At 35.7% G+C, this 13094-nt stretch overlaps 1 protein-coding gene across 1 annotated transcript in view; it reads right to left on the reverse strand.

The window, feature by feature from the left end:
* ANGPT1 (angiopoietin 1) overlaps positions 1-13094 on the reverse strand; it is a gene marked incomplete at its 3' end in the record, with an annotated part of 125940 nt that overhangs the window by 9264 nt on the left and 103582 nt on the right. Inside the window, exon 8 of the mRNA XM_083361242.1 lies at positions 694-824. Coding sequence (XP_083217368.1) covers positions 694-824 — 131 coding nt within the window. The remainder of the gene's footprint in view (positions 1-693; positions 825-13094) is intronic.

Consider the following 13094-nt stretch of genomic DNA (forward strand, 5'->3'; position numbering starts at 1 on the left):
GAATTGTTTTATTAAGTTATATTCACAACTGGTTTTGGGACCAAGCTATTTCAATACATCTTTCTAAGTCTGATCATTGAGAAAGTGTTTAAATTTCTGTCTCATAGAAAAATGCATATGGTAAAAATATAAACATACATACTATTCTACTCAGTTTTTACAATCCAATCAAACTCAATTAATACTCAACCAGGAACATTTGCACATTTAGGATCCAAAAGATAAAGTAATGCTATTCCAAAATTTACTTTGCAATTTATCAACAGCTATCTTGCCTTGAAAATAAGAAGTTTTTGGATTTTTAAAAAATCTTATTCTCAGTATAACTGAGAATTATTTTTTTGCTGCCTCAGCATGTTTTTCAGCTTTTTCACTGGGAGGTGTGAACTATACAGCTACTGATTTTGTTGTTATCTGTTGCATATATTTTCATCATTCTGAGTTTACCTGGGTGATCAGACTTTCTGATTATTTCATTTGATCACTTAAGCGTGTATTTTTACTCATGGAGTAAAGAAAGCCAAGGGTACAAAATTTAGTAATAGAGAAAGCTTGGGATTTTCCATGTTAAAACTTTACTGAAATCCCTTGAAAAATAAGATCTACGATCATTCAGAAATAGTGTAATCATATTCTCTACCTCTCTGTCATTTCACCAAAACATTATGTATGATTCCGTAACTGGAAGCTTACCTCCTGTTAGCATAAGAGCACATTTGCACATACAATTGTCATTGTCAGCATCTTTGGTACTAAAGTCAGCACCGTGTAATATCAGACTGCTTTGTTTCCCTGCTGTTCCAGAGTGGCCCTTGAGATACAGCCTAAGAGAGAAAAAGAGAAGAGGTTAAGAGAGGGGAGATATTATCAAGTACAGTTATTTAAAAATTGACCCTGACTTGGGGCTTCAAGAAAACAGACCTAGGAAATTTCAGAAATCTGAGAACCAGAGAAGTGATTCACTGGCATGTTGCTAAGAATTTATTTCTCCGATTCCTTTCCCTCAAGTGAAATTAGCGTGGAGGGCAAGATGGCCTCAACACTCAGTTATTAATAATTATGCTATTTGAAGCATATGAACAATGCAGGTTAATTAAAAAGAGTAAGAAAAAGATATAGAATGACAAATGCAGAACCTCAGAAACGATGCTGACTGGATGATGGGATCTTTTCTAGCAGATAAGTGAAAATATTTTGGATCAGTTTCCTGAAGGAAAGGATTTTTCTAAATAGAACAACAGATATTTGCATCGTGCCCATATAGAATATGGATCAACAATCCCCAGTTCACCATTTCTTTCCTTCTTAAAATTTGCACTTAAATTTGCATTTTTATATAGCAATAAAGAATCAGTTGTGGTGCATTGGGTGGGTCACCAGTTTCTTTTGCTTGCTTTAATTCAAGATAGTCTATTAGATTAAAATGTCTAATTCTATGGCAATTCCAGGATAGCTTTTCATAGTAGAGTTTTCCAATAGATTCTGCTGAAAAATTGTGAGATCTTAGTCCTCTACTCAATTTAGTCTAAAAGAAGATTATTTAGATAATTCTCATTTCAGATAAATATGTCAGATGGCACTGAAAGTAACATGTTGCCTATTTATGCTTAAGGAAATGATCCATGATATTTTGACGTGTGTCTTTTTAAAGAGCAAAACATTGTTTCTCGTTTGTGTGTGTGTGTGTGTGTGTTAGAAAGAATGTGGCCAATCAGCTAATTGTGTGATAAAAGCAAATCCAAATGCAGTCTAAAGATAAAATATCTTGGGAAAAATTACTGGTTATGAAAACATCTAAACTTTATAAGGCACAGTTAGCAGTGCCAATTAGATACTGTTTTCTAAGGCAATATACAAATGAGGTTTAGGAGCTATATATTCTAAAGCTTTTTGCCTGTCTTTATGCATTTTAAATTAAACATAAACAAACTAAATTGAGATTAAAGCTTTCTAGATTTAGTGGTTTGGACATTGATGGCTTATTTTGGTAAATTATCTTGGTTTCCCCCACCCACCCAAAGAGGAAAATAAATGCCTATGGAATAGTGCTGAGAGAAAAATGACTTTGAGATATGGTATCTCCAAGCTTATTTTAAACTGTCACAGATCGTCAGTACATCACCCATGCTAGACTTACAGAAGCCAATGTCAGCATAAAAGAATGGAACCTGACTTTTTGACATCAGTTAATCAAATTTGGATGGAATATGCCACTATGAAGGTATTAGATAAAAGGCTAGTGAGTGGTTTGTTTGTTTTTTAAGTTGAGATATGTTAAACTTCCTCAAGTAATTTGGCCATTCTTAGGACCAAATTGGTGAGAATGGTCATAATGATAAGGGCCATCAGGACGGAAGGATTATCAGTGTTTGTGCGATTAGGTCAGTTGTATGTAACTTGATATCATCATCATACAACTGAGCTTGCATTCTTTGTGTAATGTTGTCAGCAGGCCATGTATCAGATGTTTATGCAAAGGACACCAAGTTTAGATGATTTCTTGGAAAGATGTAAAACTGGGTGCAAATGGCCTGTGATGCTCAATCTTGTATTTATATTGCAATGTTGACATTGGCACTCTTTTTATTTAAATAAACCAGCTTCAAAAGATGCTTTGGAAAGATGCTGCACATTATATTTTTAAGTAATAGTATCTTTGAAAAGCCCCATAATACAAATTCTGAAAGGAGGAGACCATACCAATATGCGAGATTTATATTGCAGTTACTACTTGATGAAATGTTGGCTATTGTATTTCTCTTTCTTAATGAAAATTATTTAAATTAATGCAGCTGGAGGGGAAAAAAGTCTCAAGAAAAATGGATTGGAGAAGGAGGCTGTTTTTCCTAATGCCATTAAAACAAGAAACCTATTTAGCAGGGATGAAAATGGGTGCTTCCTGGTTGTTTTCTTGTAAATGTTTCATTTCCCAAACTAGGTAACACCATCAGTGCTAGTAAGGAATGGGGTTTGCCCTGAGCTATAAATATTCTTTATTGATAGGAACGAAATTCTTAGAGCTTTGGATGGAACATTGGGTGTGTGCATTGTTCAGTTTCAGATCTTCTGACTCTTGATGTTGATTAATTGATTCTATATTATCAGGAGGTTGTTGACTCTTAGCAATCATATAGATGGATTTTTCTCCATGATGATCTGTCCTTAACCTAGTCCTTCAGCTCTTCCAGTAGTGAAGCCCCATCACCACTCTAACTGAGTCCATCCGTCTTGCTGCTGGTCATCCTCTTCTTCTCTTTCCTTCTATCTTTCCCAGCATTACAGCTACGTCTTTGCATAATGTGTCTAAAGTAGAATAATTTGTGCCTTGACTGAGAACTCTGGGTTTATTTGTTCAACGATCCATTTATTTGCTTTCTTGGTTGCCCATGGTATTCTCAGGAGTCTTCTCCAACACCAAAGTTCAAAAATTTGGATGTAAAATCCACTAAACATGATGAATTTTTGCTTGGTGTCAGCTCCACTAGCTAGAGCAGATGAGGAAATAATCTCCACAGGAGGGCTAAAAAAAAGTTCTGTTGAGTTTGGCTGTAATAACAAAATTGTGCAAGGCTGATTGTATTATTCCTCCTCCTCAATTTCAGTGAATCAAGCAGGCATTTGCTGCAGCAACATCCAATGTTGCCTGGACTTCAGCCCTTTTTGCCTAATAGTGGTTCATGCATATTCCCATAAAGGTCATCTATTTTACTTTTTATTCTGGGAATATATTCCTATATATTGTATACTTACATTCCTTTTGTGGGAATATTGTTTCATATTCCCACAAAGTGTATTTGCACAAAACAAATGCATATTGCTAGCTACTATCAAAGGATAGAATATATATATTATCTCCAGTAGCAGAGACATTATACTTTTTAGTGTCATTTGCTGTAAAGAATAAGTCATGTTTGCTTATGGTATTTTCTTCTGCTTTGTAGGCATTTTCTAGGTGGCTAACGTGGCTACACAAGTTTCTCTATTGAGTACCACATTCATTTATTTACTCCATTTCTCTCCTGCCAGATCAAGACTCACATTGTTTTAGGTAACAAAGAACAAGGACTATAAGTATAAATTAGTTTTAAAAATCTAGAATAAATACAATTACATTAAAGCAAATATGAACTGATCAAAGTCCAAACAATGCAAGGATCTCATCTTCATTAACTTTTGGAATGTTAGGAGGAATGAAGCTAGTGTTCATTCTATGGGTAGATATTCCATAAGGATGAAGTAGCAACTGAGTATGTAAAATGTAGATTTCATCTTTGTTCTCTTACTTGTATACAGAATGTGTATGAATCTCTATTTCTTGCACAGTGTAAACTAAAATACTATCATTCTCACTGATGCAATATATGTGGAATAATACATAGTTTGAAGCCAATTCTTCTCTTCTGCTAAAAGAACTTCTATCACAGCTTAAAATGGGAGAAAAAATTCCAACAATGTATGCAACAGGTTCTGAAAACCTACTTTAAAACACATCTATTGGGGTGAGGACCTTAAGGGACTGAGAAGAGACTTGTATTTTTATGATGTTGTATTTCATTGTAAGGGACGCAGTGGCTCAGTGGGTTAAGACTCTGAGCTTGTCGATCAGAAGGTCGGCAGTTTGGCGGGTTGAATCCCAAGTGCCACATAGCAGAGTGAGCACCTGTTACTTGTCCCAGCTTCTGCCAACCTAGCAGTTCGAAAGCACGTAAAAATGCAAGTACAAAAATAGGGACCACTACGGTGGGAAGGTAACAGCGTTCTGTGCGCCTTTGGCATCTAGTCATGCTAGCCACATGACCATGGAGATGTCCTCGGACAAGCGCTGGCTCTTTGGCTTTGAAATGGAGATGAGCACCGGCCCCTAGAGTCGGAACCGACTAGCATGCATGTGCGGGGGAACCTTTACCTTTACCTTTTACTATTTCATTGAACATTGAGAATCAAAACCCCAGCATCAGTTTTGAGTGAGGAAAAGGTCAGAGGATTTTTTAACTTCAAATGGAAGTCAAACCCTTAGATATTATCAGAAAATAGAACATATGTTAGCATCTAGATGAGAATTCTTTTTGCAATTCTGCTAATGTTACACTTAAATAAGTCTGCCTCTGTGTGTTTCTAAAATGAACTGTGTTGTATCTGAGATTACATACGTATTTGACGGCTCTGAAAAATCTAGGAAGTCCATGTGAGTCTCTGAATTAGCTTTGAATGATTCCAAAAAGCACATGACTCAGTTTTATACCTTGCATTAAACTGATTCAAATATTTTGTTTATGAGATGAATTAGTTCCAATTCTTTGGAGTCAAGTTGTTTATTAAGGCTCTCACATCCCTAGTATTACTTACCATAATAGTAAGTTATATTTGCCTTCCATCTAACAATTGCCTGCAATTTTATGACTATTCATTAAGCCCTTTTATTATTAAAAATAACTAAAAGCTAATAAATGCATTAATATTTTTTTATACATACAACCAAGATAGGTAGACGGAGTTTTAAAAGCATTGCTAAAAGAAATTGTGACCTTCTCTTATACCTGTTTACATTATCGAGATTTTCCATCCTAAGAAGATCATGTGCTTTACAATAAGTTCTCTCTGGACCATCACACGTTTTGGTTTTGATTTCTCTAGTGTTAATGATTTAATAACCTCTTTCAAATTATGCTCCAGAAATTGGCTGTAGTGCAGATGGAATGTTTTGAAATTAGGGTTGCCAGCAGGCAGAATGAAGTATAAAGGAGAAGTAAATGAGTTTAATGTGAAATGACAAACAGACAAAACATGTTGTTGCTACTTGTGCATTTCAAGATTTGACAGCATCTACTTTAAGAACTGGGTTACTCTGTGTATGTCCAACATCCCAAAAGGGAAAACAGGACTATCGTTCATTCTCTTTTGCCATTTTCACTGCCTACTTTATGCAAATGCAGAGTTCAATGGTGTATGTGATCTGCTTAATAGATTAGGGTTTTTTTATCAGCTGTTACACACTCCATCATGACAATCTGAAATACTCTATCAGAAATGGCGAATGTAAGCATTGAATACATAAAATAAGGAAATCCAAATATAGCCTTAATGGCAAAAATAATTATGTCTTTCTTTTAGAGAAAGCAAAATTGGAGAATATGCAACAATGGCCAAACTAACAGCATATAGTATATTCGTAGATAAAGGTTTCCCCTGTTCAGTCACGTCCAATTCTAGGGAGTAGGGCTCATTTCTGATTCTTAGCCAAGGCAGCCAGCACTGTGCAAAAACATTTCTATGATCACATGGCCATCATGACTATACACTGAAGCACATGGTATGGTGTTACCTTCCCACCAAAGTGGTACCTATTTATCTACTCCCATTTGCATGCTTTCGAACTGCTAGGTGGGCAGGAGCTGGGGCAAGTAATAGGAATTCACTCTTGTTGTGCAATACTCGGGTCTTGAACTTGGGCTATCAGCTTTCCAGCTGACAAGCTCAGTATCTTTAACTGCTGAGCCATCATGCCTCCTTTAGTATATTCATAATGGCAACCTAATTAACTTCACACAGGAATGGCTTACTTATATATAACATATTACCCTGTGAGTTAAGATATTTAGAATGTTTCATTTTGAAAACACACACTGTCCCACTAAACAGTAAACATGACCTAGTTTGGTAATGGAACATCTGCAAGAAAACAGCCATGCTGAGGGAGCACCAAGAAACCCACAGTTCAGCCATGGCTGCAAATATGCTCTTCTATCAGTTTTTATTCCTTTTTTATTCAGAGATGAAATAAGCTTCATTAGATGTTGATTCAGATTTTATCATTAAACATTTAACAATTAGGCAGCACATACAGTGGTGGAATTCAACTGGTTCGCACCACTTCGGCAAAACTGGTAGCTAATTTTTTGTTGCTCATTCCTAGAATGGACTTCTGGAAGTGGCATCCACACAGACAATCGGTTGTTCACATATCTGAATCAACCACATATTCTTTCCAACTCCAAAGCAATTTTCCCAAGACATATTAATAATAGAGATGAGATGACTATTCAATTAAACAACAACAGAATGAAGGCCATCTTTTTCTTGGGGGGGGGGGGCAGAGGAGCTTGTTCCAGCATTGCTACAGAGAGGTAGGACCTATGTATGAGGTCCTAAGTGACAATTTAATTTAATTTAAGAAATTCAGGACATGCCAACTCAGATGTTTTGCAAGCAGTCCCTCAAGCAATCAGACCCTATGCCATCTATATGTATCCATCCATGATTATATATAAAGCAATGTTCGTTCATGTGAAAAAATAGAGGTTGTGTTGATCTAGCTCTAGCGTCAGAATCAAGCCATGATTTGTGCAAACCATAATTTACATTATCAAAGAGCAACAAAACATGTAGGATACGCATCTGATTACCCTAACCAAGCTATAGAATATTCATATATGATTTTTAAAAATGTAAGGAATGCTAATTATCATTGTTTATCACTTTTCAATCCTGGATCGTATTTCCTTAATCAGCAGTGACCTTCTAAGATTTAGTTAATCAGGGCAGGACAATCAAGACATGTACTGTTCCTGGAAATGTTTATAGCTATTTGAAACAAATAAATATTGCCTTGGAATCCTTCTGCTTTCTAAGGACATTGTGGTGTTTTTTTTTTAAAAAGTGCCAGGATGAATTATGTGACACTAAGACCCCTCTTAGAAAAACACAAACAGCCTGTTAAACATATTTCTGCTCCCATGGCGTCAGTTGTGGTGACAGAGCCAGATATGAGTGAAAGGTTCACTCACTGTCATCTATTTATACTCCAGGCTCTTAGATGGTGCCACACTGACCGGGTCAGAAGGGCTCAGCCTGAGTCCAGAATACTATTTCTTCTCTTAGATATCAGGGAAACAAGCCTATAAAAACCTGCAGTTCAGAATTATGATTTCCCAATTGAAACAGAATTAAGAAATAGGTAGGCAGGAATTGTAACTGCTGTTAAATTGAAGGATGAGATATTTTTGGGAAAAGGGGAATGAAGAAAGCTTTGATTCTGCCCATTTTGTGGATTTATTTTAATCATCACAAGGGCTGGGCATGAAACAAAAAAGATGCAATTTTCTTCTGATCTCATAACACAACAGCTTCATTTGGATATTCTGTTGGAAATATCTGAGTTGGTTAAATTCCGAATGAAGGAAAATATACGTATTCCAGGATAATGTTGCAGGATCTAATCTGGGTCGGTTAAATTCCAATTGTCTCTCCCAAAAAATCTCTTAAAACTGTTTCAATCTTATTCCAAAGGAGATATACTGCTTTAATGAATCAAGTTGTTTCAATACAAAAAATGGGATTTCAAAACAGATGCATACAGAAGAAAATGTATCTCAGAAATTTGAGCAAGGGAACTTAAGCTTTCATAGGTAGATGCAGTCCTGAGATATTTTTTTTGCCTCTATAAACAAAATCAAAGTTTTTCTCCTTGGAGGAGAAAAGAGGAGACAGAGCTACCATGTCAAACTCAATAAGCAAACATCTTAAGCAGCAGGTAGCAGCAACTAATCAGCTATCCATACTGATATTGGTAGTGGCAGATCAATAGTCTACAAAACTCCGTTATTTTCCACAAACACAAAAAAACACACAGAAGACATTCTCAATCAGACTGAACAGTACTGGACTATACAAAGAATAATATTCACAATGCTGAAGCATACTCAGCATCCATCACTGTAGCCAAAGTGATGAAAGCAGTATTATGTCATTGCAATGCAAACTCACTGCAGTTGCTTCACATAGGTGTAACTGCTTCTTCTTGCCTATTTTCCCTTATATTTTTCTCAATCACTCTATTTTACAAGTGATCCATATGCATTTTGCTTGAAGAATCAATGGACAACTTTATATTTTAGCTGGGGCAATTAAGGCAAAGAGATCTTTAATGTGAAAAAATGTTTTGGCCAAACTATTTTGAGACAAACACATAAGAAAAATCAAAATTAAACTTAAGCCATTCCTGAAACAAATTTATCTGTATGATTGCAAATCCTTCTCTCCCTCTTCCTCGATTTCCCGATAAGTCTATCTGAGGATTCAGTCTGGCCAATGTAACAACAAATGTGTATTTGTCTAGGATCTAAAACAGTATCAATCTTTATACCACAAATGCCTTCACTTATATAGATTCATAGACATATCATACTCTATATTTCCTGTGCAGAAAGTAACATAAAAGACTATATCCATCCAATACAAATATCCACCCCATGTAAGTGAGCAAATGCCATATATTATCAAACATTTTGGTGAGCTCTTGGATACTTTAGTTGGGATCTTGACTTCCCAGAAAAAAAAATACTTCATAATTGTATGGTTTTGAAAAGTGAGGATATTTCTTAATGTACATGTGTTCAGCATTACTGCACCAAATCAGAGATTCTTAGACTAATAAAATGTAGTAGAGAGAAAGAAATACAAACAGCATAGAGAATAAACAGAACATTCTGAAGTCACCAGTTGGGAGTGATCCAGGCTGAGTCCAAACTTTCTATACGGTGTTACAGAACAGTATGAAAGGCGATTTTCCATATTTTTTCAGATGCAATGGATTAGTTTGTAGACTCTGAATCCTTACATCAGTGATTGTAATGAAATGTTGGAACGGTGTTCTTTATCCAGTGAGGAGACTCCAGTGCAAAAAAAAGCACTCAAGTTATTTTTTTCCTATCTCCCACAACTCTATTTCATTTTGTTTTATTTTGTTTTCATCTCTCTATTTTAGTATTCTTTGAACAAATGCCCAAACCAACTTGGAAGCCAGTTGCTTGGATGGCTATTTTTGTTCCTGATAGAAATGGTGGTGTTTGAATTACATTTGCTGTGCACCCTGGTTGTATTTGTGCCTTTGTTAACAGAAAATTGGATGCAGAATCATTATTGTAATTAATCATTTCATCATCATGGAAAAAGCTTTCATTTGGCTGGGTGACTTCACACAAATAGGCCATTCCTCCTGAGAGATATTCAGAATAATACAGCTGAAAACCAATGGAACTCAAAGAGGAGAAACAAACATTGGTAAAATATAAGGCAATAATAGAGTCTAGTCTATGGTACTGACGTTCTGTCCTTAGTGCTTCACCATCTTCTGTAGTCTTCTATGTTTGGCAAGGGGAATGAAGACTTATTCATATGCTGGCGACCATTTCCTATAGTAGTGTCTTGAAAACCATCATTGGTATATTAATAAAATGAAAAGAGCTAACTGGATAAAAGTCAACTTGCCAATACAAATCAATTTGCATATTGCTAAGGGTTTTTTAGACATTCATAGACATTTCCTCTCTTTCTGTTCCTGCTATGTACATATTTGAATATATAAATACATGGATAGGATTGCATCCTGAGTATGTGTGTATTCTGAATATGTATATTCTTCACTGATTTGTTGGCTTGTGTGATCGTCTTTAGATTAGAGATTCTCACTTGCAGGGAAAGATGTGTATTTGCTAGGGGTAAAACTAAACGTTGATTGTCCCAAGGCTGCTTTATTCAAAAGGCAACGGGACTTTCTTGCTTTTTCCTTGAAGATGTTTTGCTTCTTCAGTTCTGACTGAATAGTGGAGAATGGAAGGATTTATATTTCCTGTAGTCATCTAGCCATTAGTACTCTTTCTGAGAGTCATTGAGACCACTTGGAGGTTTATCTGTGCCCTCAGGGTCACCTGAATAGTGCAAATGGCTGTGGAACCTTCTTGGAACTCCTAACAGACTGTGTTGTAAGCAAGAGGTAAGACTAGTCTTTGGTTGTACTTAGGGCATACTTGATACAATGTGTCAGTCTCACCAATAGTGACTTTAATGTTAGCAGAGATGCTGCAATATCTATGGAAAAACCTAGTGGAAATCACAGATTACATCTTGAAATGTATAATGAACATTTGTAGTGACAGGTGCTGTGAATTGAAAATGGACGGGAAAGTAAGTGAATTTTAGCAGTGGTTAAAACTGAAATAATTTGCAATGAATGCTAGATGGTGGGATACAACAAGATGTATGGATCTGAAAACAAGTATATTGAAGACCAAGGCAATTGTGTTTGAGAGAGAAAATGGGCCAAATGATTGCAAGCTATGCAAAGATGAAAGAAGAGTAGGTATATAAATCTGCATACTTTGATAAAAAATTAAAATTGAAGAAATGGATAGAGAGATTTTATGATGTATAAATGGTGTTTGGGAAATGATTGTATGTTATGAAGTGTAATGTTTGTCAAAATAAACAAAACCAGCTGTATAAATGTGCATGCTTCTGCCTCTTTGATACATAGACATGAGAGCTGAATATTCTGGAAGAAACATGGAAATAAGTTAGGAAACCTGCATAGTAAATGGAGAGACAGCCAAGAAAGTATGGGTGCTTAATAAGGATTGAATAATAAAGTGGGTGACCAGTAAAAAGACATGCCTTGAGGTGGTCTGGTCATATAATGAATAAAAGTTCTAAATTGTAAAACCAAAATGAATGGATTCAGAGGCTGAGGAAAACAAAGAAATTTGTGGTTGGGTAGACTTCAGTAAATGAGAAAAAGGAACAGAGACTTTCAAAGAGTGTAAAGTAAGGTATGAAGTCATACATGGATATAACAGAAGCACAAATAGTTTCTAGCATTAGAAAATATATGAAGAGAAACTATGTTTGTGTAAACCTGATATACTGTAGGTATAGTTCCATTTATTTTTCTTATCTTGTGCCTTAATTACTTTAACCCACTAGTTTTTACTTCATTTTCTGTATTATTCATAATGTTGCTTACCCTGAATTAGTGTGATAGGTATGTGGATTGGAATCATAGTGTGTTGCATTTCTGATTATCTAAAATTACCTTGAGTCTGATTTGATCTTGTAGGAACATATGATATTGCATTACAGTACCTCAATGCATTTATACACATAGTCCAATATTATCAGTGATGAATGGCAACAACTTTCTGTAAGAATTCATGAAGAAGCATGCTAGGTCTGACTAGAAGCCTATCTAGTCTTTCATTCCTTCCCCACAGTAGCTAATAAGATGCCCATAGAAATCCACGTTCATAAGAGGAAACTGCAATTGGCATGAAGACTACACCTTGTGTTACTAAGAGGCATATGTCACCATCACATCTTTTTTTCCTTAACTTCAAGCTGTGATATACATTGAATAAAGGATTAAAGCCAATATTTGAAATCAAAGACTTGTGTGGTTGAACTCAAGATGGCAGTGATAGAATTTGAAATCTTCTCTATGTTAGATAAGGTGTCTGAGTGTTAAACTGTGAATAAAACTTTCCTTGGACCTGCCTCCTCCTAATCATGACAAAATTTAACAAGACCAGGAATATTGTCTGCTATTGAGGGCTGCAGTACTTCTATCTTTGTTTGTGGCACACCTACTCTTAATCACTGAAAGTCATCCATAACTTTGAAATTATATTAAATAATAAAATGGGCTGAAAGAAAACATAAACCAGTATGCAAAGACTATTAAACTCTGTGGTCCAATAAGATGCAGAACTTGGCTAGAGTAAGAACTGAGAACTCTGCCTTTATTAGATCACTATCTTTTAAATGAAAATAATAACTTAACCTTTATTTATGCTCTCAATCTGCTATTTCCATCTTGGGAAAATGTTCATCTTCAGGGTTTTATGTGATAGATACCACAGAGGGTTTTTTTTATGATCAAAACATCCCAACAGTATTTTCCTGCTGTTTGCAAAATGTGCATTACTTTGAGCCAAGTTCAAATAGCTGGCTTAGTCCAACCTTAAGCCAAATCTGTACATTTTGTACTGCTCTTGGTGTTTTTGGAATCACAGCAGCTATCCCCAACTCTATCCTCATCTCCCCTACACCTTTAATTAGTAACTGTTGCTGTATAACTGAGAAGATGCTGTGACTGCATCAGATTCTTCCTTTGTTTGATAATTGGAAACGCTGTAGTGTAGGGAAGAAGATGCCAGGAGCATTGACAAATATATTTCACTAGCTAGCCTTGTATGTACAATCTTTTGGAAATAGTTGTTTCAAATACTAATGGAAGAAGAGAAAGGAATAGGGTGGAAGATGGA

The sequence above is a fragment of the Vipera ursinii genome, assembly GCF_947247035.1.
Source record: "Vipera ursinii genome assembly, chromosome: 3".
NCBI lineage: Eukaryota > Metazoa > Chordata > Lepidosauria > Squamata > Viperidae > Vipera > Vipera ursinii.